At 54.6% G+C, this 22,311-nt stretch overlaps 6 protein-coding genes across 6 annotated transcripts in view; 2 read left to right on the top strand and 4 right to left on the bottom strand.

The window, feature by feature from the left end:
- The window catches only part of MAA_08138 (uncharacterized protein), a gene marked incomplete at both ends in the record, with an annotated part of 1,709 nt that extends 1,408 nt beyond the window's left edge, over window positions 1–301 (top strand). The window contains one exon of the mRNA XM_007826136.1: window positions 100–301. Within this exon, the coding sequence (XP_007824327.1) occupies window positions 100–301 (202 nt within the window). The remainder of the gene's footprint in view (window positions 1–99) is intronic.
- A 1,468-nt stretch (window positions 302–1,769) lies between these two features.
- Window positions 1,770–4,501, bottom strand: MAA_08137 (Cytochrome b5; the record flags this gene model as incomplete). Its single annotated transcript, XM_007826135.1, has 4 exons — window positions 1,770–3,312; window positions 3,433–3,670; window positions 3,849–3,917; window positions 4,150–4,501. The coding sequence occupies 4 exons, from the start codon at window positions 4,499–4,501 to the stop codon at window positions 1,770–1,772; spliced, it is 2,202 nt and encodes a 733-aa protein (XP_007824326.1).
- A 1,919-nt stretch (window positions 4,502–6,420) lies between these two features.
- On the top strand, window positions 6,421–7,211 carry MAA_08136 (FAS1 domain protein; the record flags this gene model as incomplete). The annotated part of the gene is made up of 2 exons (XM_007826134.1): window positions 6,421–7,122; window positions 7,179–7,211. 2 exons carry the CDS (start codon window positions 6,421–6,423, stop codon window positions 7,209–7,211), a joined length of 735 nt encoding a protein of 244 aa, XP_007824325.1.
- Window positions 7,212–7,960: 749 nt separating this feature from the next.
- MAA_08135 (Transcription factor, MADS-box) lies at window positions 7,961–10,048 on the bottom strand (the record flags this gene model as incomplete). The annotated part of the gene is made up of 3 exons (XM_007826133.1): window positions 7,961–9,697; window positions 9,773–9,929; window positions 9,993–10,048. 3 exons carry the CDS (start codon window positions 10,046–10,048, stop codon window positions 7,961–7,963), a joined length of 1,950 nt encoding a protein of 649 aa, XP_007824324.1.
- A 5,750-nt stretch (window positions 10,049–15,798) lies between these two features.
- On the bottom strand, window positions 15,799–16,965 carry MAA_08134 (Ankyrin repeat-containing domain protein; the record flags this gene model as incomplete). The annotated part of the gene is made up of 1 exon (XM_007826132.1): window positions 15,799–16,965. The coding sequence occupies one exon, from the start codon at window positions 16,963–16,965 to the stop codon at window positions 15,799–15,801; it is 1,167 nt and encodes a 388-aa protein (XP_007824323.1).
- A 1,078-nt stretch (window positions 16,966–18,043) lies between these two features.
- Window positions 18,044–22,068, bottom strand: MAA_08133 (transcription initiation factor TFIID, subunit TAF1; the record flags this gene model as incomplete). The annotated part of the gene is made up of 4 exons (XM_007826131.1): window positions 18,044–18,506; window positions 18,559–18,750; window positions 18,819–18,875; window positions 19,088–22,068. The coding sequence occupies 4 exons, from the start codon at window positions 22,066–22,068 to the stop codon at window positions 18,044–18,046; spliced, it is 3,693 nt and encodes a 1,230-aa protein (XP_007824322.1).
- Between the last annotated feature and the right edge of the window lie 243 nt (window positions 22,069–22,311).

The raw sequence follows: 22,311 nt of genomic DNA on the forward strand, positions 1-22,311 counted from the left end.
GTCGGCGGCGATGCCCTACCGCGTCCCCGGCCCGGACGACCTCCGCTCCGCCGCCCACCGCTTCGACCACGAGCTCGCCTCCCGCTCCGCCGAGCTCAGCTCCGCCGCCGCCATGAACCACTGCGGCGCCGAGACCCGCGGCCAGCCCCCCGTCTCCCCCGACTACCTCCGCGACCAGCTCCTCGCCTCCGCCCACGACCACCCCTTCGACCACCTCTTGTACGGCTCGCTGCAAAACGACGTCGACGTCGCCCCCGCCCACCAGATGCCAGACTACCCGTCCGACAAGGGGCCCCTGTAGCACAGTCCCATTAATCAGAGAGAATTGACCGTCTGGTTTTCTTCCTAGCAGTAGCCAGCCACCGAGGGGGGCAAATTCTCCCCAGTAATACAGACAAGACGCTAGACTGACGAGAATGCCGTGAATCGTGATGCATAAACATGACGACCTGCCAGAGGTTCCTCCATATTGGCAGCGCAGGTGCCGTGACACAAACACCCTGTTCCCACCAGCACTCATCAAGATTGCGCAGCCGAGCCAAACCCCAAGATTTCCACGTGAACAACCCAGGCACGCAACAGTAGATAGAGCAAGCATGCCACGACGCGCGGCGCCACGCCTGCCCAATACATGTAGCCATCACCGACGCCTAAACGCTTGACTTGACCCCCCTGAAACCCTACCGGTATCAATCCACGGTGGGAATTCCCCCCCCCCAAACGGCAACATATACCACCGAGCCCTGTAGCATACGCCAATTCCCATTCCCGCTCTTGGCACCCATCTCAGCCTTACACCGTCCCCGTCTCCTCGTGATGCACCGCGCGCCAGAATACGAACGCCACGCCCCAGCCCAGGCCCACCTGATGCTTCCCCAACGGTCGATGTCGGTTCGTTATCAACCGCCGCCACCAACGGGCACACACTGGTCAAGTCGCTCGGCACTTGCCCTTTGGGAATGGGCAGATAGGCATTAACACAACATTGAACACACACCCGAGGCGCTATTGATTCAATGGTCCGCCAAGATTAAGGTTTCATCTGATCTTGCAGCGGCGTCAGTCCGGATAGGCTATTGCCGCCGCATGTGCACATATTGCCGCGGCTTTTTGGCACGCGCTTGTTCGAATGCGGGCGGGCAGGGCAGTCTTTGCTTCTACCGAACAATCGGAGCACTAGTATCGGCCACGTGTTCGAATAGCCGCTCCAGACTACAATTGACGAGACCATTCATTATACGACAAGTACGACGACTACCTCATTTGCTACCTCTACTTCAATGTTCTCTGGCACCTTGTTCGATCCGATGCGTGCGTGCGCCACCGATGAAGAATGCTAGAGTACCTCATACACTCTACGTCACAAAACGCCGGCAAAATTCCTCAGAATTATGCTTTTACATGTCGATTGATGCGGACCCAACTATCAGTACAATGAAAAAAGAAGAGACAAAACATCGACAGCAAAAACGAATATCCAAATGCGCCTACAAGTGCTGGTCTGAAATGACATCCGGCACGAGGGGAATCATGCCCAGGCACGCCGAGATGCTCTATCCTCAGCTCTTGCCTCCTAAACCTCAGTCTCCTTGTTCCAGCTTTCCCATCTGTTCATGTTCTATATGTGCATATAAACCCCGCCTTCTTTTAGCCAAAGACAAAACAAATGAAAACGCCTCTCGACTCTCTGCTCCCCATTCTTCATCATTAGTACACAAGCCCTTCCAGGCCGAATCCCTTACCCGAGTCACTGCTTTTACCAAAATCGCTTAGAACTCGAGGGTTGGCTCCTGGCCCTTGACACGGCCAATGACCTGCTCGGGGGCGTACTTGGGGATAACTTCGTCGTCGTGCAACATCTCAAACTCCTCGGTGGCGTCGCGGCCCATGAAGTTCTTGATGGCCTGGGGACCGCCGGGGTGCTCGTCGAGCCAGTTGCTGAGGTCCATGACGACGCCCTTAACTACCACCCACAGGTCGCCCTCCTTGTTATGTTTAGCCACCTCCTCCATAGTGTATTCGGTCTCGGGGATCTTGAAGGCCTTGGGGTCGGGCTTGGCCTTGGCGGCGGACTCACCGGCGGGGGCGGCAGCAGCAGGAGCGGCGCCGGCCTGCTGCTGGACGGCAACAGCACCGGAGCCCGAGCCACCGTTGGCCCACTCGACGGTCAGCTTGCCAGGGGCGGAGGGGTCGAGGTGAAGGGAGATTTGTCCCAGACGCTGGGCGGCGGCCCCAGCGGCCGTGCCGGAAAGGGCCTGCTGGAAGAGGTAGTTGCTAGCCGAGTCACCAGCAACACGGCCGTAAACGACGCAGCCGAGCAGCGAAGAGCCACCCAGACGGTTGGCGCCGTGAACACCACCAGCCAACTCGCCACAGGCGAAGAGACCGTCAAAGGGCTTCTTCTCCTGGTTGAGGACCTGGGCCTTGTCGTTGATCTCAATACCACCCATGGTGAAGTGGAGGACGGGCTCCATAAGAGCAACGTGGAAGTCGTCGTTGATATCTACGGGCATGTTGTGGAAGAACTTCTTGCCCCAAGGGTCCTTCTGCTTGCCCTCGGCAATGGAGTTGTACGTCTGGAAGGTCTTCTGGAGATGGTCAGGAGTGCAGCCAATCTCCTTGGCCAGTTCCTGGCCCGTCATCTTTCGCATGAGACCACGGCCAGAGTAATGGCGGGTGTGGAAGTCGAGTGTCTTGGAGGCCTTGGAGTTGAGGATAAGGCGGACGGGGTACTTGCCCTTGTCCTTCTCCTTGAAGATCATGCCGGAGACATAGTCGCGGTGGCCGAGCTCATCGCAGAATCGGTCACCATCGCCGTTGAGAAGGATGCCACCCTCACCACGGAGAGCCTCGGCAGCCAGGAACTTCCACTTGGATCCAGGGTCCTTGGGGTCGACCAGGCCAGTGGGGTGGACCTGCACCTTGTCCATGTCGATGCCATTGCCGCCAATGGCCATGACCATCTTCTGGCCGTCACCAGTGGCGTGGGTGCCGTTGGTGGTGGCAAGTCCCATGGTATCGGGGCGATGCTTCTGGAGCAGAGAAGTCTCTCCAAAGTCGGCGGCATAACCGCCAGTCGCCAGAACAACAGGGCCGTCGAGAGAGGCAGTCTGGCCGTCGGCCTCGTAGGTGACACCAGTGATGTTGTTGCCATCCTTGTTCAGACTGGTGACGCGAGCCTTCTTGATGATCGTGACTCGGTGAGGCTCGGTCTCGGAAAGCTCTTCGATGCGCTGCATGAGGGCGTAGGTGATGGCCATACCAGGGAACTTGGCATCATGACCACGGTGGGTTCGGGGCTGCGAGTGACCACTGTACAACGTTAACTTCATGATCCATGGAATTCCATCTCAGCTTCCCGCAAAAATCCGCCCGTAGACGGTTGAAATGCCGAAATTATGTAGATGGGTCGTGAGAATGTATAAAACTTACCCGAGACGGGAGACGAGAGTGAGGTCGAGGTCAAACACGTCCTGGAGCCACTCAACAGCAGCAGCAGACTTGTAGGTAAGGACCTTGATGAGATCGGGGCGAGCCTTGTCACGGGCTGACTTGAGGGTATCGTCGTAGAACTGCTTGACACTGTCGGGAATACCGTGCTCGACCTGTGTTCTTGTCAAGGCACCGTTGATACCGGATGTGGCTTTGGTGGAGTTTCCTCCGAAGAAACCTGTACGCAGGCACATGTCGGTCAGTATATGGAAATGGCTAGGACGCGCCATGGGAGCCAAAATGCCAGATTCCGCATGCTTCCACCATCCCGGCTGTGGAATAGCACTCGTGAAACTCGTCACAGCGGAATCAAGACATGGCCCGGGCGAAATATCAAGAATCGCGATTCTACTTACCCTGCTTATCCAGGACAACGACGTTGCCACCTGCCAGGTAGATGGTGTGAGCAGCGCTTAGGCCAGACACTATGCGAGAACGAATGGTTAGCTTCCTGCAATACAGGGTTACGAGCAACACTGGCAGTCAGCTTCGCTAGCAAGCGTTTGCTTTTGCGGATATTCCCGCCGTTGTCGCCACATGTCGCCAAACATGCCGAACTTCCATCGTCAGGCTCATCGCGCAAAAGCAAAGCCAGGCCAAACAAATGACAGGGCCACTGTTACAATCGCGCAAGAAACATCAATCTGCAGAACTTACGGCCACCACCGACGACAATCACACGAGGAGCCATGGTGTATGAGTATGCGGGGGTATATTTGAGAAGGGAGAGAAACGACGCTGCTGTTTGCGCTCGAAGGATGGGAGGGCAAGGATATACAGCGGGAATAGGGAGAGAATGGGATGGTGGCAGGACAGAGGTGATGGGGAGGAAGAAATGAAAGGTCAGGAAGGGAATCTCGGTGATGGGAGTTTTAAGAAGTTTCTCGGTTTCTGGGGCGTGTGATGGACTGGGAGGTTTTCCGCCGAGGACGGGGAAGCCGCCCACTCCAGAAGTCCAGACAGCCGAGGTCGAAGTTTGGCTGTTCTGGCTTTCTGGGGCAAGAGCCATGGGCCGTGCTTGCTGGGAATGGGGGGTCCGGCCACGCCCCAGAGGAGGCGAGCGGCGACAGTTGCCGTGGAGCAGAAGTGTGGGCAATCGTACCCATATGGAAGCTCTGTGAGTGGTCTAAATGGCAGCGTGGCCCCACTACGAGTCGGCTGGCGTGACCGGTGTTCGTTCCCTCTCTGATGTCAGGAGGAGACAAAGGGCAGGAGCAACGAAGATGCTGTGTCAAAGGATACACAAGTGCACACATGTTAGAAGGCAAAATCACGGCGGCTTTTTACCCCTAAAACACGATAATTTAACTGGAAAGACAAATTTCATTGTCAGTGGCTTCTGTGCCCGAGCTTCTCCAACCCTCTCCGCATCGCATGCACCGACCTGCTCACGTTGTGGAGTGGTCGGGCCTGTGGTCCCCAGTGTTGGTCGGGAACGGACACGCCAGTTCGACCACTCATTCCGATCAGCTCTGTAACAACGTCGGACCCCAATCACAAGGACCCGGCAGAGCTCTCTCGGTTGTTGGAACGATTGACAAACCCAATTGCTCGCGGTCGATTCAGTGTCAGCCAGGCTTAAGCACCGTGTCAGCGTGTCTATGCCTTCCAAGAGTTAGTCGATGATGGCGACAGGCTTCATCCCGCACACACCATGTACACCGAGCCCAGCTGCCCACCCAGGCAAACGAAGTCGCTTGTCCCGTCACGGTTTCCAGTATTCTCTCCCCCTCCTCCGTTTAAAAAGCGTTGCGTCCACGGGTTGCATTGGTTTTAACTGTCGGATATTATTTCACTGCAGCATAATCTTATTGTGTCCATACGCCGTAAGCGCACATGCTTGGACGAAAGTACTGCCATGCTTTCGCATCTGGGCTGACATGTGAATTCCACCCTGACTCCAGTGCGAAGCCTTGGTACCTGGGGCTCCACGTCTTACCAGAGTGACCAGTCAACCATGTCCACCACGCTGGCCAATTGGCTTCTCAATCAAGTCAGCGAATGACCAGAATGACGGTTCGCCCATTGGCCACCCGCAGCCTGGAAGCGCTCGAGTCCCTCGTGAGCTGCAACAGTCCGCAGCGAGACACGCCACCACCACTTTCACATGTTGAAAGGCCCAGTGCCCCGTGTCTGTAGTATTTGCCACGACCCCAGACGGCTCTCGTGATTCACAAAGTGTCGACGGTTGGCAAGCAACACATTTCCCCGCGGAGAGTAGAGTCCGGGGACTCGACTTAATATAGCTTAGTCTGGAGCGGTCTGGGGAAGTCGCCTGCAATGGACACCGAGTTCTTGACATGTGTCGACAATGCCGCACTTTGCTCACCGCACACCTCGAGTTTAGTTTTTGAGAAATTGACTGTCATTCTGCATCATTTTCCAACGCGCATCCCAACAAGCAAACCAACAATTCAAGCACCACGAGGTCCGATTGCGGCATCGACATCGTCTCAATCGTCTCATTTACCGAGCCTCTCAATAACCGCCGGTTGATTCTATTTCCACCAACCAGCCGCCACAGATTCCCTTGCGCCTGCCAGCAAAACGGCCATCGCCATGCGCCCCCAGTAAACCACATCAATATTGCATGCATTTTTCAAGGGTCACCCTTTGGTGCTAACACGAAACAGTTGAATCAACACATCTCGACTCAGTGTCCCCGCAAGTTCAAATCGTTCACGGCAGCGATAGCATGTCCTCTGTGGGCGGGGCAAGAGCCGGCGGGCATTGCCTAATCCGTACATTTCCACTTTCTCCTCAACAACCCTCTCTCGTGACGTACGTCGCCATCCGAACATCCCCAGACAGCTAGGACACTGGTATAATCACCCGCCACCGCGACAAACAATTTCCCCCAGTCACAACCGCTCAATTCCCATCCCAGCACCGCTACACCAAACGTCCCCTTGGTAAGTTACCAGCGGCATGAAACCCCTCGTCGCCGGCCTCATCTCCGCCGCCGCCGCCTCTGCCGCCTTCAACCCTCTCGCCCAGCAGCAGCAACCCATCATGCCCGGCGGCGACCGCCTCCCCGCCCAGCCGGACAACAAGTCCTACGCGCAAGAAACCCCCCCTCCGCCCGCAATCAAGTTCAAAACCGGCAGCAGCCCGCCTCCGCCTCCCCCCAAAGACCAAGACGCCCCCGAGAACAAGAACGAGCCCCAGGCCCAGCAGAACAAGTACGAGCCCCAGGCCCAGCCGCAGGTCTCGCTCAGCGACACCATCGGCCCCCTGCGCTCCATATCGTCCTTCTCGTCCTTCACGCGCCTCTGCGAGTCGACGTCGTCCCTCCTGGCCGACCCGTCCGCCCGCACCACCGTCCTCGCCCCCCTCAACTCGGCCGTCGACAGCCTCCCCCGCAAGCCGTGGGAGTCGCCCGCCGACTACCGCGCCCTCGGGTCCCAGGCCTACGACGGCACCGGGGGCCAGGACCGCGCCAACAAGAACCTCCTGCGCTTCGTGGAGGCGCACCTCGTCGCCCAGAGCCCCTGGCCGCGAGGCGAAAAGGCAAAGACCCTCGCCGGGAGGGAGATATGGTGGGAGGAGGAGAGCGACGGCCAGAGGGTCGTGATGCCCGACCGCGTCGCCGTCGACCGGGTGGCCAGTCGGGTTTCAAATGGCGAGCTGGTAAGTGCCTCGTGTGACCACTCCGTCGACTCGACGCTAACGGTAATGGTTCCCAGTGGATCATCAGGGGCGTTATCAACTACGCGTAGGGCCATGAATGGTACGAGGGCCTTGGTTTTTTTTATTTTTCTATGCTTGTCCCGACATGGATTTTCATACAAGTAATGAAGTGACGAAGTGATTTTACAGACGATTTAAATGACGTCACGGGATGTACAGGATACAAGGGATCGCGAATCAACAAACGATGCAATATAGACAGATGCTCGCTCTGCCGTCGCAGACTGGCTCCCGAATTCTAGGTATACCGTAGCACGCACCAAAGTCACCAAGCAGAGCGGACCATGTCACTGTCGCAACGACACGTTTTCGTCGCCTCACTCGTTAACAATCCATTCAACAAGTCTAATCATGCTACAAACAAACGCCTATACCACATCACATCCACAGGGTCATACCATAGCCTTACCACACATTCAAACAACCTCGATAATGGTCCGTATCTCTTTCCAAAAATGTTGCACACTGTTGCCAATAACAAAACAACAAATGCCAATCCAAATTCCGCACAGGACCCCTTAACAAGGGCTACATATCAGCCTGGAATATAAAGACCACCAAATAAACAAAAAATAATGAAGATCCAACCATCGGTTCTGTCAGGAAAAAAAAGAGACAAGAAACCAGGCTGTTTTCCCTGATATACAAAACAAAGCTGTCATTCCAAGTTGGTAAGCAACAAAAATAATCAGCATGTACATAGAAAAACGGGGTATCAGTTTCACAAGGGCTACTCGTAGTAAACCCAAGCAGAAAGAAATTCATCCCAACGAGTCTCTCATGTGTACTCGACTTTGAGCCTCTTGGCTTCAGTTGCATCTTCTTGACTTTCGCCATGGCCCCCGCCTCCAAACTCGGGGCTCTTGCGTTTCGTCATTCTCAGTGGGACACTAGTCGACACTGTGCCACTTGTCGCTGTAGTATTTGTGGTAGTAGCTGCGGTAGATGCTGTACTACCACTGCTGTTGTTACTTGTGCTGCTATTGTTGTTGGCCCCGCTGCCATGATGGTCATCCCTCAGAAAGCTAGGCCCGGTGCCCACAACAGGCGTTGCAAAGTTGAGCGGACTGGGCAACGTGTTGCTATCGTTTCCGCGAAAATTCCAATCCTGGTAAAAGCTACCAGGGCTCGGTAGAAGCTCATGGCCGAGGAATCGTGAAGGCAATGCTGACACTGGCGTCTCACCGTTGACGTTTTGCTGGGGTGGCGGTCGAGCAAAAGGATTCGGCGGGCCCGTGGCACCGGCGGAGAGGAGAGCCGATGCGGAAGGAGACGGTGGTGGAAGAACGACCGAGTTATGTCGAGGAGCTTGAGTTGGTGTAATGGTTGGGTTATGAGGAGAGTTTGATTCGCCACCGGCACTGCCTGGCTCTGATGCACCGTCGGGAATCTGGACAGTTAGACGAGGGCCTCTGGGTCGTGAGCCACCGCCAGGACCACCAATCTTGAGACTATTTGATCTTGAAGGGGGGGTGAATGCGCTTTCTGGCCCTGACGAAACAGATGCGGCTCGAGCCTTGTCGAGGCTGTTTTGTGTACTTGATCGCTTCAGCTGCGGGGATGCTGATGGACCGCCGCGGGATGAGGCATCTACAGATTGAGAACGATTCGATTCTGTTTTGATACCTTGAGATTCGCTTGCAAAAGAAGCCAGATGTTGTGATAGAATAGATCGGTTCTCCTCGATGGGTGTAAATATGCTGTGTGACTTTCTTTGCGGCAGCTTCTTGATGGCAATATCAGTATTTAACCCTAATGGTTGTCTGTCCAAAGGTTCGGTCTTGGGTTCAACGCGCGGCGGGGGCGGAGGATCTTGAGGCCGCCGATCAGGCTGTGGAGGAGGAGAAATATGCGGTACAGAATGTTGAGGAGCCAGCGGCTGTTGATGGCTGCCAGTGTGAGGCGGTGACGGCTCAGGTCGGGATGCGACGGGAATAGCATGGGGTGGCGGTTGCGGGGCATATGCTGGCGGAGCAGAGGGTCGCCTATCGTCCACATAAGACTGATGCTGCTGCTGCTGCTGCTGTTGGTGATGGTGGTGTTGCGGGTGGTGTTGATGTTGAGGTGCATATGGATATTGTCCGGCCGGTTGCGGTCCCATCATGCCAGGCTGATTTGATCCTTGGTAAATTGGAGGCGTGGGCATATATGTAATTCCAGGATGTGCACCATGAGGTTGGGGCACCATACTGCTGGGCGCCATTCTTCGCATATCATTCCTAGAACCAGGTCGTGATCCCATCGGCGGTTGTGGAGTGGAACCTCTAGGCCCCGGGTGGCCAGGGTGTGCTTGAAATGGTCCGCCATTCGGCACGGGCGGTGATGCGGAGGGAGTATGATGGCGAATATGAGCGAATGGAGGTTGGCTGTGGCCATGGCCGTGGAACTGAGGAGGCATCATTTGGTGCTCAGAGCCTTCGTGTCCTCGCGGAGGAGTGCCATCACCATCGTCGTCGTCGTCGTCGTCGCCCCCATTAAAATCTGAAGGTCCCTTATGTTCGTTGGGAACGCCATGCTAGAGGCAATGGGTTAGTTCCGCGTTGCTCCAGCGTTTTGGAAAGACAACCACGGTGATCATGTGGCGACTTACAAATTGGTATTTGGCAATAAGTTGGCGCATATCTGACGATGAGTATTCGTACAACTTCTTATTGTTTCCAAAGATGAAAACGGCAACGTCAACGGAGCATAATACGGATAACTCGTGCGCTTTCTTAAACAAGCCGCCTTTTCGTTTTAAGAAGGTCCTACAGAAACAGGCATGGTTAGTTGTTGAGTTTGCGGCGCGAGTGACAGATGCTCCAACATACACTGATCGGTTCCTATCGTCTTTGATAGCTTTAATCTCAATCTTTCTGCGACCCATGGTGATGTAACGCGCACCGAAGCACGACCGTAATAAAATGCAGCGTTCAGGACGCAATCCGGAACTAGGATAGGTGGTGAAGGGACTTGCGCCCGCGCGCCCGTAATGGCTGCAGCTTACAGGAGGCTGCGGTCGAGGGTATTACCGCCACGAGAAAGTCAAGGACACTTCCAAGGCAGAGTCTGGTATTTGCCGTCTGTCTGCGCCTAGGTCGGTATACAGCACAATCTGCCCGGCGTCGACAGGGTACGGACGCGTGCGCACGACTCGAGGGATGGCTGGCGTAGACGGCGATGCTGCGAGTTGTTGGTTCGATTCGCGAGTCACGACAATGGGACAAGTCAATACTGCCAGCGGTTTGGCGTGAAGGGAAAAAAAAAAGTGGCGAATATGAGACAAATGATAGAAGAAGGGCGCCAAGTTCTGATTACGCTTAAACAAACCCTAGGGAAGGGAACCTGGCGAAACAGGGCTAGGAGTGACGCAACAGGGCGAAGCTTGAAGACGGCGCGGAGAGAAGAAGCTTCGAGTCGGCAGGCGTATGTATCAATGAAGCAGCAGAAGCTCGTAGTGGCAAGGCCGGTGATGATATGTCGCAGCGGCTAGCGAGGTGGTGAGGTGTCTCGACGACAGCCGCAAAGTCAAAAATGCAGGTGGTCGCAACGGCTCCAACACGCAGACAAGTCCAACAAGGACGGTTGGATGGGACCCTGCAAACAGGTCAAATAGCCCGGTACCTGGCGCAGTCGACTACTTGGAGGTTTTCAGCAACAAGGCAGGCGAAGGTGCAGGATGGGGCTGGATCTGGCGTTGGAGGCTTCTAATAATAGACGTGATCATGTTCGGACTGGAAGGGGGAAAGGGAAAAAAGAAGACGGAGAGGGCTAGAAGAAAGGAAGCGGGAGAGCAGAGCGGGTGAGTGGGCAGTGGGGAATCGCAGGGTCCCGAGTGTGCCAACGTCGCAAGGTGTGCCAGCGTCTCGGTCGCAGAGGACGAAGAGAGTGGGGAGAGAGGGACGTATGTACATTCACATACATAGATGTACCACGGAGTACTTGTAGTCGTAGTACTGGCAGTCGTAGTACATGCAACGGCTTGCCGTGGCAGCTCCAGCAGCTCTCCGGCCGCGCGAATGGGCAGCTCTCCCGTCACTTGCTCGAGAGGACGAGACAAGACGGCAAGGGTCGGGCTGATGTCTTTTTTTCTGATGGGGGGCGGACGATGGTGATCCTTGCTGTTGTACCCAGGTCAAATGTGGGCAGCCAATTTTGCCTCGAAATCCATTCTCGACAAACAAACAGGGCGCGCGCCAATCGCTTCTAGCATTCGTGTCCCGTACCTACATTATTACTCGGCAGATCTCAGCAGAATATCGAATCGTCCGTGGACGTGGAGACGGAGACCCGGTAGCGGGGGGTGTTCTTGGGCCCGAGTCTCAAACGGAGTGCTTGGTGCTCTATACTCCGTACTCGGCACAATAACGTCAGATCGAGGCACCATGCTGGTCTGTGTCGTCTGTGTCCTTGGCGATGGGCGCGTGTGCGCGTGTCTCTTCTTTGCACACGGTTTGCCGCAGTATTCGTCTTGCTTGATGCCAGTGCCGCGAGGCTGTCTTTGTTCCTGTCCTATCGTGCAATACACGGCGGAACGGGGCCAAGTGGTGCGAACTGGCGCGACCTGCCATGTATCGTGTGATACAATAGACAAAGGACAAGCTCGTTTGCGAATGGGTGGGCTTGTCATCCGACTGGTCCCCCGACTAGCTCCCCGACTAGTCAGCCTTCGCCCTCATTGCAGGCGTGGCAGCCATGCGCCCAAGGTTGACCCAAGGCCGACTAACGTTGTTTGTCGTGCTTATCTCTTGGCTGGTGGCTTGACGCTTTAAATGGGGGCAAACGACCCGACCAGAGCAACGGCACCTTGTTCATGGGTTCGTGGAGCGTGGCGGAGCGCAAGGACGCGAGAGATGGCCAGACAAGCGCCTGTGTTGCCAGACCAGTTTTGCGACCAAAACGTCTGGTCCTAGTATTAGAGGTTGGTGTGAATAATGAACTGGTTCTAGTCGAGGGGGGGGAAAATCTCGTGAGGAAGAATGGGCATTATCGTGCGTCCTGTGGGCAAAGGGAGGGAGGGCAACGGCGAACGCCGGTGGTTCCTTCCTCTTCCCACTTGCTTTCATCTCGATGGCAATGCACTTTGTGCACTTTTTTAATGCTATAATGCATTGATAATATAGAGTCTTTTATGGGCCGTTAACCTCATCAACGGTCAATATTGATTGCGCACTCAATTCTCCGTATCCATCTCCGCACTCGGTAGGTTCGGTCGGAGAAGTAAGTTGGTACCTACCAAGGTGCCTTCCCAGGCTAGGTACGTTAGAGTTACACAGGACATGGGGGAGATGAGCTGCGCAGTTGGTACTCCATAGAAATGCTCGGTACCATGGACTTGACGATTTAGCTTCGGGTGCTTGCCGCAAATGCGCGTCATCCTAGCTATTGTGTGCGAGTTGTTTGTTATTTTTTTCCCTTTCCATTGGCTTCATTTCTTTCGACGTTCCAACATTGGCTCTTTCTATTGTCAGGGTCCAATCCCTCCCGCTTTGCTCCGTCCGTCTCTGTCTCTCAGTCTCGGCACTATTTTGCGCTTGATATGATTTGCAAGGCTCTTGGTGTCTCTCGATCCTTCCTTCCTCCCTTCTGAAAATTGACTCATGGACCTGCCTAGTCAGTGCAAGTGGCAGGGCTGGATCCGCCCTGCACTTTCCTCCCTCTTGGCTGCATGTGGTGACGTCTAACCTCTTTCATCATCCCTTTAACCCTGCCGGCTGCTCCTTCTTCAGGTCGTCAGGGAGCATGCTGCACATGTCCGATGGGGCTGGTTGAATGAACCGTCGGCCTTGATCGCCTGCACATGAAGGATGAACCGCGATCCAATTTAGCAAACGCTACCGCTCACGATTGTCCAGACATGATTGTGCCCAATACGTGGCTGTTTCCATGAAGCCCGCTCCGTGCTGTACAAAGCGCCGTGACGTCGAGGCTGTGCCGCCGCTCTGCGCCGCCCACGGGGAAAGCAAACTGGCACCCAGTCAGCAATGATGCTCTCACATTCATGTGGGCAATTACAGGGTATGCTCGTGCCAGATTTGTTTGATTGTGCTGACATCAGGGTTCCGCAGGAGACGCGCTTTGGTAGCAATAGTTTCATGCTTCTTGTTCAAAGTTTAACATGAGGCAAGGACTCGGTCACCACCAGCGGTCGATCGGGATCAGAGTGCAGTCCATTGAAAAACAGCCAAAACAACAGAGGCAGGGTCGAAACTGTGTTCAGATGGCATTGCATGTCCTGCTGTGCTCTACACAGCTGGGTCAAACTCGGTCATGTTCTGCCTCAGATCTACATGGCGACGTGCTGCGACAGCAAGAGACACTCAGCGTCGGGACGGACCAACTGGAGGTTACAGCGACGGCCTGTTGTCACCCCCATTGGGCATACACTTGACAGGCCAGCGCTTCATCGACGAATGGACTTTTGTCATGACGCATCACGCATCGCGCATCACCAACCGCGCCATCTGTCACGTCTCCGGCTGTAGGGAGACTGAGCAACTGAACTTGACATCGAAACTCGGGGCTGGGCAGTGACTTTTGGGACCGTATTCATAAGAGACAGGCAGGGTTCGCAGGCGTTGGCGCGGACGGATCCACGTGGTTGCTATTTTTATGGCGCAGCAAATGTCCCCCGTGTGCTCCGTACTATTTGCGAGATCCGCCACGCCGTCGCTCGACTCCCGCGACCTGGTCCGTGGCAGCTGTAACTATGTTTGCAAACAAACGTGCAGGTCCTGCGTTAGGGCGGAGTAAGGGGACAGCCGCCGCCAAAGAAGCCTCGCGGCTAAAACACGGTTCGCATCATCGCTGTGATATCGACAACGACGACACGGCGGCACTTGCAATCGGACTCGATCCGGACACTTGTTTTTGAGCAGTATAGAATGCTTGTTGGGCTCCTAGCTGGAGTATGCCGCCAACATACATCGTCACCAACCCCGTCTATCAAGCAAGGCTGTGTAAGCGCTCACAGGCTCACAGGGCACGCACGGTGCACATGGCACGTCCCCTCTAGCCATGCGGGCAACCAGGCTGCTCTATAAAAGCAAACTGCTCGACCGTATGTATCGAGTAGTAACACGTCGAGTGGGAAAAAGTCGATGCGATACTACTACAGTTATCGCACAGCCCTGTGCATGCGTCGACGGCATGGCCCCCGCCCTCCCGAGGCTCCGTCATAGATGACGGAGCATCTAAAAATAACTTTATGTGACGTGCTTCTAGTGAATGCCTGCCTGCCTGCCCCGACCACCTCCGCTCAGTCACGCTGTAGCTTGACGACTCATGACAGCGTTTGCGACCGTTATTCTACGGTAGAGTTCCAGCCTGATTTTCTGGGCCGCTTCGATGCTCTTTCATCCAGACCGTCAAGCTGTGGACTATTTCCCAACGGGGGACACCTCGCAGCGGTTGGCAACTACCCTACATCCAAGTTGACTGCAAAACCAAGGGGTTAGGGAAGAAGACGACCAGAAGGCTTGGCACAAGGTGGCTTCAAACACAGTCCACAAACACAAATCCCCCTTGCCATCTATCAACGCCAAAGTGCCATGTCCCTCGCGGTTCCTTGAAACTAGATTCTATGTTACAATTTATTACAAATTCTCTCCGCCATTTGCCGCCTTCAAATATCAAGTATTTTCCATGCTACCGACGCCACAAACGCAGGCTACCATGCAGGAGCCATACCTTCCACAAGCTCACGAGCTTTCGGATCCGCATCCCGAGGTGCAAATGTACGACTACATATACCTATATTCCTTACTGCTGCGTTTAGGCTGTGCGTTCATGGAAGCCTTTTTTTCCAGATCCCTGATTATTTAGTTAACCTTTTTAATTTCCTTAAAGTTAAGATTTATAGCAGAAATTAGGACTTTTAGCCTTGAGGCAAGTATTCCTTCTGTTATAAATCTTAATTTTTAAAAAAATAAGAAGATTAACCAGATAATCAGGGATCTAGAAAAGAAGGCTTCCATAAACGCAAAGCTAAACGCTGCAGCAAGGAAGCTGCTAAAGACCCTGCCACAACAACACAACCAATCGTAAGTCCCTGCTTGCACACGTCTCCCACAAGCACTGCGACCGCTCACTTGCTGACATCGCCCACAGCCATCTACAATCAAACTATCATACACCAGGAGACCACAAACATGGCCAAAAATGACAAGAACCCCAACACAAGCGTTGGATTATAGATAGCTGTGGGCGATGTCAGCAAGTGCTTGTGGGAGATGTGTGGAAGCAGGGACTCACGATTGGTTGTGTTGGGTCTTCATAGTAAAAGAGGCAGATGACTGGGATGGAGAGGAACAGGGTTGACTTGGAATACGGACGAGGGCAGACCTCGTAGATATACTACGTGTGTGGGCATTTCAAGTTTTTAGCGTAACCCGGCGTGAGTCACGGGCATAAAGTTAATAGGTTTATGGTTTGCTTCCATAATAACGGTGGCTGAGGCTATCGCGAGATGGCCTTGGCTAGCGGGCCGTGGCGCGGCACCCATTGCGCTGGTACGTCTGACGCGTCACGATGCGTGTACAGACGGTCTATTTTTCCAATTATCAAATTTTACGCTTACACGATACTCGTATCATGCTTGTAATTCCACTTGACTACAGAGCGAAACAATACCCCCCGTTAACATACAATACCCATATTGTCCTTCTGCCCAGCCATCTGCAAGAGCAGCCGAGCGCATCTGCCAGCCCCACAGAGAACATCTTCTCCACGGTCAAGAATGAGTCCCACGCTCTGCCAATTCTCAGACTGCACGGCATGACAAGCCGCCTTCATGCCGTATCTGTCAGAAATGGCCAAGTTCGCCCCCCTATCAAGTAGCGTCTCCATGACCTGAATCCTCGCCTCCGCGGCGGCATACATGAGTGGTGTTTTGCCCTGCACATCCTGCGTGTCGACGCGCGCGCCAGACTCAAGCAGCATCTCGACCTGCATCGCGTGCCCATACTCGGCCGCCCAAGACAACGCAGTTCGTCCCTTGGCATCCTTGACGTCCGGACGGATGCGCAGCGCCAGCAAGGCCCTCATCAGACCCGTACCGCGGCTCTTGAGCGCCTTTGTAAACACGAAACCACCGTTCAACTCGTAAATCTCTTCGCTCGCCCCGTGGTCAAGCAGCACCTCCACCATCTGCACGTTCCCAACCTGGATCGCCTCGAAAAGCGGCGTGGACCGCGTCACCGACGCCGCGTTCACGTCCACCCTGCCCGACGCGAGCAGAATCCGCACCAGGCCGAGGTTGTCCTTCCTGGCGGCGAGGTGAAGCGCCGTCTCCCCGTAGCGATTGCGCCTCGCGGGATCCCCCCCGCGGGCCATCAAGAAGACGACGGCCTCGTCGTGCGCCGCCCCGGCCGACAGCACGACCGGCGTGCTCCCGTCCCGGCTGAACCGGTTATTGGCGTCCGCGCCCGCCTCCACGAGCAGCCTGACCATGTCGAGGTTGCCGCCCCGGCACGCCGTCATGAGCGGCGTCTCGCGGTCGCTCCTCCTCGACGCCTCGGCGTCGGCGCCGTACGCGACGGCCCTCCGCGCCGTCCGCAGACACGCCCTCTCCACAGCCCAGTTGAGAATGTCGTTGACGTCCCTGGGCTCCGGGTGCCGGAAGAGCTCCTCCTCCACCAGGGCGATGTGGAGCGCCGCGCAGGTCCTGTAGAGGGCCGCCTTGTCCCCTGCCAAGGGGAGCTGCCGGACAATCATGCAGATGATTTCTGGCGGGAGGCAGGCCAGGTAGGCGCTTTTGCCCTGCCGCGGGCGAACCCAGCTGCCGCGAGGGAGGCCGCATGCCATGGCGAGTGAGTATTTTCAACGAACACGTTCGGGAGCCAGGTGGGAGACATCGTGGCCGGAAAAGACGGCGTGGGAGTCGAACCAGTGTATGTAATACAGTAGTAGCTGGCGTCTGCGGGAAAGAAAAGAAAAAGAAAAGAACAAAAGGCACATCAGGATGATGCCGGGCACAAAGAGACCAACCAACCAAGCAGATACACGCGCCTGCATGACGCCCAACCGGCTTGCCTAGCGAGAGTAGGAGATTCGTCACAGCTTGTAGGGCCTGCGTGCTATTTTGAGGCCGTGAGAAGACAACAAACGAGCCGTCACCTGCCCAAAACGCGTTTCGACGAGGTCCTGTAGAAACTCGAAACCGCATCGCTCTGACCTACCTTCTCCCCCCCTTTCGCCATTCTAGTGGTTGCGAAATGGCCGAGTGGCAATCGAATAGAATAAACGGCTGTGTGGCCCCATGTTCCAGGCAGCCGGCGCGTAGTGGCTGCTCTCTGGGCACGGAATGCTCGACGCTCTGTTCCAAATACAGCCCTGACACCAAACCAACAAGCACAGATCACTCACATAGCCAAGCAAGGAAAACTACATGCATCGTGTGCCAAGGGAAACACGGCCCGTCATCACCCGTCTCGAGCCGCACCAATAGTATGCATGAATAACTCCATAGTTCCTATTCCTGTGCTTTTCGCCTGTCAGGCGAGCTATCTACCAAACGCCGTGCGCCTGCAACATGACCCTGGTATAGTGAACCTCGTAATGGCCCGGGATAAAAATAAAACAACACTTTCAGAAAACAAAAATAAAACCAACCAACCTCCCTTCCAACCCCCACGTGTTCGTCGTGTCACGGTGGTGAGGCAGCACTCATCGTGGGGGCGCTGTAATTACCAAAGCCGCCGTGTTCCGCTGCGCCGTTGTCCGCCTTCATCGTACCGTTAAGCAAGGGGCATAACCTTGTTGCAGAGCTGTTAGCAACCTCTTCATGAATAAGAAACAAACAAAAAGTTGTTGTGCGTGGTAGCCATATTGATGACGCGATAAAATGGGCCCTGAAAACAAAAGTAACGGGTGTGCGACACTGTCACGGCCGGCAACTTCCATAGTTGAACTTGGGACGAGCTTTCGCCTTTTCTTCCCTCTTCCTCTGGTTCTCTTCTTCGCGTTCGAGACGGAGTCTGCGCCTTTCTTCTCTCTCTTCTTGCGCCTTGCGCCGCTGCTCGTTTGCTTGTTGTTGTTTTTCGGCGCGGAGCTCTTCCTGACGTCTCTTCTTTTCTTCCCTGGCTTGGTCTTCTTGCCGTCTTGCCTCCTCTCGCAGTCGGGCGTCCTCTATTTTCTTCTGCTCACGCTCTCGTTGAACTTTCAACTTCTCCGCCATGTTTTCCTCCTTTCTTACTTTCCGGGCAGTCGCCCTCTCCTCAATTTGACGCCGCTTCTCCCTTTCTCGGGCTTCGCGATTCGATGACTTCATCAAGCGATGCAAGACGCTCTTCCTCCTGGTTTGCTTCTTGGTCGGGACTGCCTGACCCTCCTTGTGCGATGCAGCGCTCCACCAATCAAAAGATGGATATAAAGGAGGGGAAACTGGGGGTGTCATACTTCTTGTTTGTCTTGATATGACCAACTTGTCCGCAGTTGGCACACTTGCGAGTTGTACCAGTGGGCACCTTGTCGACAGCGCCAGGTGATCCGGCTTCGCCAGCGCTGGCTTTTTGGTGGAGCTCTTTTTGCTGTTCTCGGGCCTGTCGTCGAGCCTTGTTCTTTTCGAGTCGTTCGAGTTCCTTTTTGATTCTGTAGCAAGTTGCGCGTAAGTACACCATCTTTGCTGTGACAAGGTGGCAAGTCACTCAGCTACATACCTAATGCCTGCAAGACGGTCATGATCGGCATTGCCCGTAGGCCGGGAGCTGTAGATGCTGTGGATAGATATACGTAAGCAGGTGCTCGGAATTCCAATCCAATTACATCAGCAACAGCACCTGGAGACGGCGCTTGTCGTCTCTCGGGGCTGAGATGCATGTCACCTAGGCATGCCCACTTGTGAAGTGCCTTGACACCTAACGGCAGCCTCTTCCAAACTAGAGGGGGTCTCCCACGCCGCCTGCGTCTAATAATATTGAACACGTACTCCTTAAGTTCCAAGTCTGCCTCAGTTCGACGCTTCATATACTGCGAAATGACAACGGGATCGTGGACGACCTCGGTTCGTGTCTGAGTGGTTCCATCTTGAAGGCGAACCTCTCTTGTAATACGGATGGCTTTTTTCACGTGACGACTAGCCGATGTAAAGCCACTAATTTGACTGGTGCCATCGTCGAATTGTGCTGGGGTTGCGGCGGCGTGAACGTTGAATCTGTCATCCTCGTCTTCCGTGACCGCCACATCCTTGTCATCGTGCTCTTGGGCGTCGGAAAGTGTCGACTTTTGCTTCTCCCAAATCTCCTTGATACCCTCCTCATACATTGCTTGCTGTTTCTTGACATTGTAGGCGTGGCCGCCATTAGCGCGCTTCTCACGTTCCATGGCGTCAGCCGACGTCGCCAGTGGACCTTGAACGGCCTCTATGTACCCGCCCTTCATGGAAGTTCGGATGAAACTGAAGCCAAGACCATGTCCTGTTGGGTCACCTTCACCATGCAACTGAAGCATGGCCTTCTGGGCACAGGCATCAATGAAGGCCTTTGTAGTTTTCCAAGGCGCCATCTTGTCAGCAAGGGTCTCTTCCTGCTTCTCACCAGGCTTCTTGGCACCCTTTGGTGCCTTGCTTCCTCCCTCGTCATCGTCTTCGTCTTCAGCATCGACGTCCATGACATCATCATCAATGTTGGCGTTTCGGGGATCGTAGCCAGCGTCCTCGAGCTCCTTTATACCTAGTTGCATGGCATCCAGAAGACTTACCTCCTCAGGCTTGATCATGGCGCGAATCGCATTCTCGTCGGGCAAGATCTCGTTTGGCTTCAAGCGCCACATGCCCTTTTCACCACTCTCCCGATCATATTGTAGGAATTCCTTGAGCTTTTGCCTGTTTTGAGTGTCGGTGGAGTCTGCTATGTGCTTTGTAATATCTGATAGCTGGCAGTTGTCTGTCTGGCTATGCCTGATCATCCGGAAAGCCAGCATCTTCATTCTGTTCTTGGACGCATTCGTGACACGTCTACTATGGGGACCGGGAACATCCACGGAAGGAAAGGTCTGGCCAACAACGTGTAGGTGGTCGATCTTGTGTAGATGCCATTTCGAACCCTCCACGCCTGTTGTGCTTCGGACGACCAGAAAATCGGTGCCACGTGGCATGTGCTTGAACACGGGCGCCCTATACATTTCATTATGCAGTGTAGGTACCGTTTCACCTGAATCAACGGTTCCAAACAGCGAAAAAGGTGATCGATCTTCCGGCAGCAGCATACGATATTCGCCCAACTCTTGCTTGGGTAGCTGATCATCCTCATTGTTGTCCTTGCGCCGATAGTAATTGATCAGTTTGCTACCCATGCCGAAGTTGTTCAAGACTCGAGGTCTGGGTTCACAGTATTCGAATAGCACAGCTGTTGAGTTGTCGCTAAGGCTGAGATCCTTGGATAGACGATACACTTCATGAGCCTTGCCCTTCATCATCTTGCGCTTGTGATGCTGAGGCTTGTCAAACTTGATGATATGCCCAGAGAACTTCTTGTAACGGAAGCGCGGGCGGTGATACTCGTCTGTGGTGCCACCGAGCTTGACCTTGTAGTACGGCCACGACAGCTTGATGGCAGGCATGCTGTGCTCCACAGAAATATTGCCCAGAGTAGCGCGGACTTTGCTCTGGTGGTTTTCCTTGAGCAGCTCATACGCTTCATCGTTTGAGAGATTGAAGCGCTGCGAAATATCTCGGCCCATATTGCCATTCGCCATACGTTTAACCTTTGAATCCAGCCGAGGTCGTTTTGCACGGAGATGCATGTCAGTGTCCAGCAGCAGGTGCGGGTCGTTCATGTCTAAGTGAACACGCTTGGCGCCTCGTCGAGTCACATCTTCGAAGTTATCAAACGTAGAAGCAGCATATCGAGGTATTTCTGGCAGTCCAAATTTGACTGCTCTCCTTTTCTTGGGCTGTTGGGGTTGCTCATCCATTGTATCCATCAGAAACTCGGCATCCCACTCATCATCGTGATCCTCAACTAGCTTCTTTGGTTTAAGGAGTTCCTTTTCAGCAGCGACACGTTTCTTGAACTCCGTCTCGACTGCGTTAATTTGGTCGCCCCAATCCTGGCATGCTAGATCAATATCTTGCAATGTGAATCCCACAACAGTTTCGGAATCTGATTCCTGGTCCAAGTCAAAATGTGATCTATCCTCCTCTTGGTTTGACCCATTATTTTCGCATCGAACAAAACCGGCAAGCGACGATTCCAGGGCCCGGTGATTCGGTCCAGAAGTCGCAGTTCCCGGAATTCGAAACATCTTCTCTTGATCCGCAGCGAGGTCGAGGTTCAGCTTACTAGTAACCAGATGCTTGGGTTTCTTTAGCGGCTTCTTCTCCTTCCATGTTGCCTTCTTCGGTGGCAGAAGTTCACTCCACGTCAATACACGCCCCTTCTTGAATGCAGGCCATGCAGCTTTCAGCAAGTCTTCGTGTGATTCCACAACGGCTGGAATATCGGGGTCTTGATTCGCAGCTCCGTTCAGGTGGGGATCAGGGTCGAAGTTGATGGCTGCGAAACTAAGGCTCGAGTCAACAGGGTGAGAGTCATCAGCAGTGTCTGTGTCGCGGACGCGGGGACCTGGCGATGGTGGTCCTAAAATGGGGTCTGTCGGAGAAGAGGGCCCTTCTCCAAACAAATCGTCTGCATCGTTGCTGGTACCTCCGTCATCAGTCAGTGCCGGAAGCTCCAACGAGGTGCTGGCGCTCGGCTCCTCGTCTGGCAGATCATCATCACTGATGTCTTCGAAATCTTGGGCATCATCGGCCTTGTTGGATTGATCGAACGGAGTATCATCGAGCTTCAAGGAGCTGTTGCCGCCTTCTTGGCTCTGCTCTAGTAGTCGAGCGATTTCGCGATCATCAGCAGCATCCTGTGCCTTCCAAGCGTTCTCGTCAAAGGACGAGAACTCTGTGTCGTCGGCCATGATGTTTTCGGTCGCGCGTACTCTTGTGGAGCTTCCTCCGGAGGGGTGGCGCGCACCAGAGCGCCTAAAACATGCTTTGTTGAGTAGAAAATTTTAAACGCGACGGTTTAGGCTGAAGTTCGATGAGAGGGGACAGGAATGGCGAGGAATGCGACGGTTTTGAATTTGGCGCCCTTCACGGTTGCACAGCTGAGGTTGGAAGATGGAGAGAGAGTTGGGGGTTGTCGGCATTCATGCTGAGTC

The sequence above is a fragment of the Metarhizium robertsii genome, assembly GCF_000187425.2.
Source record: "Metarhizium robertsii ARSEF 23 chromosome Unknown MAA_Scf_6, whole genome shotgun sequence".
In the NCBI taxonomy this organism is placed as follows: domain Eukaryota; kingdom Fungi; phylum Ascomycota; class Sordariomycetes; order Hypocreales; family Clavicipitaceae; genus Metarhizium; species Metarhizium robertsii.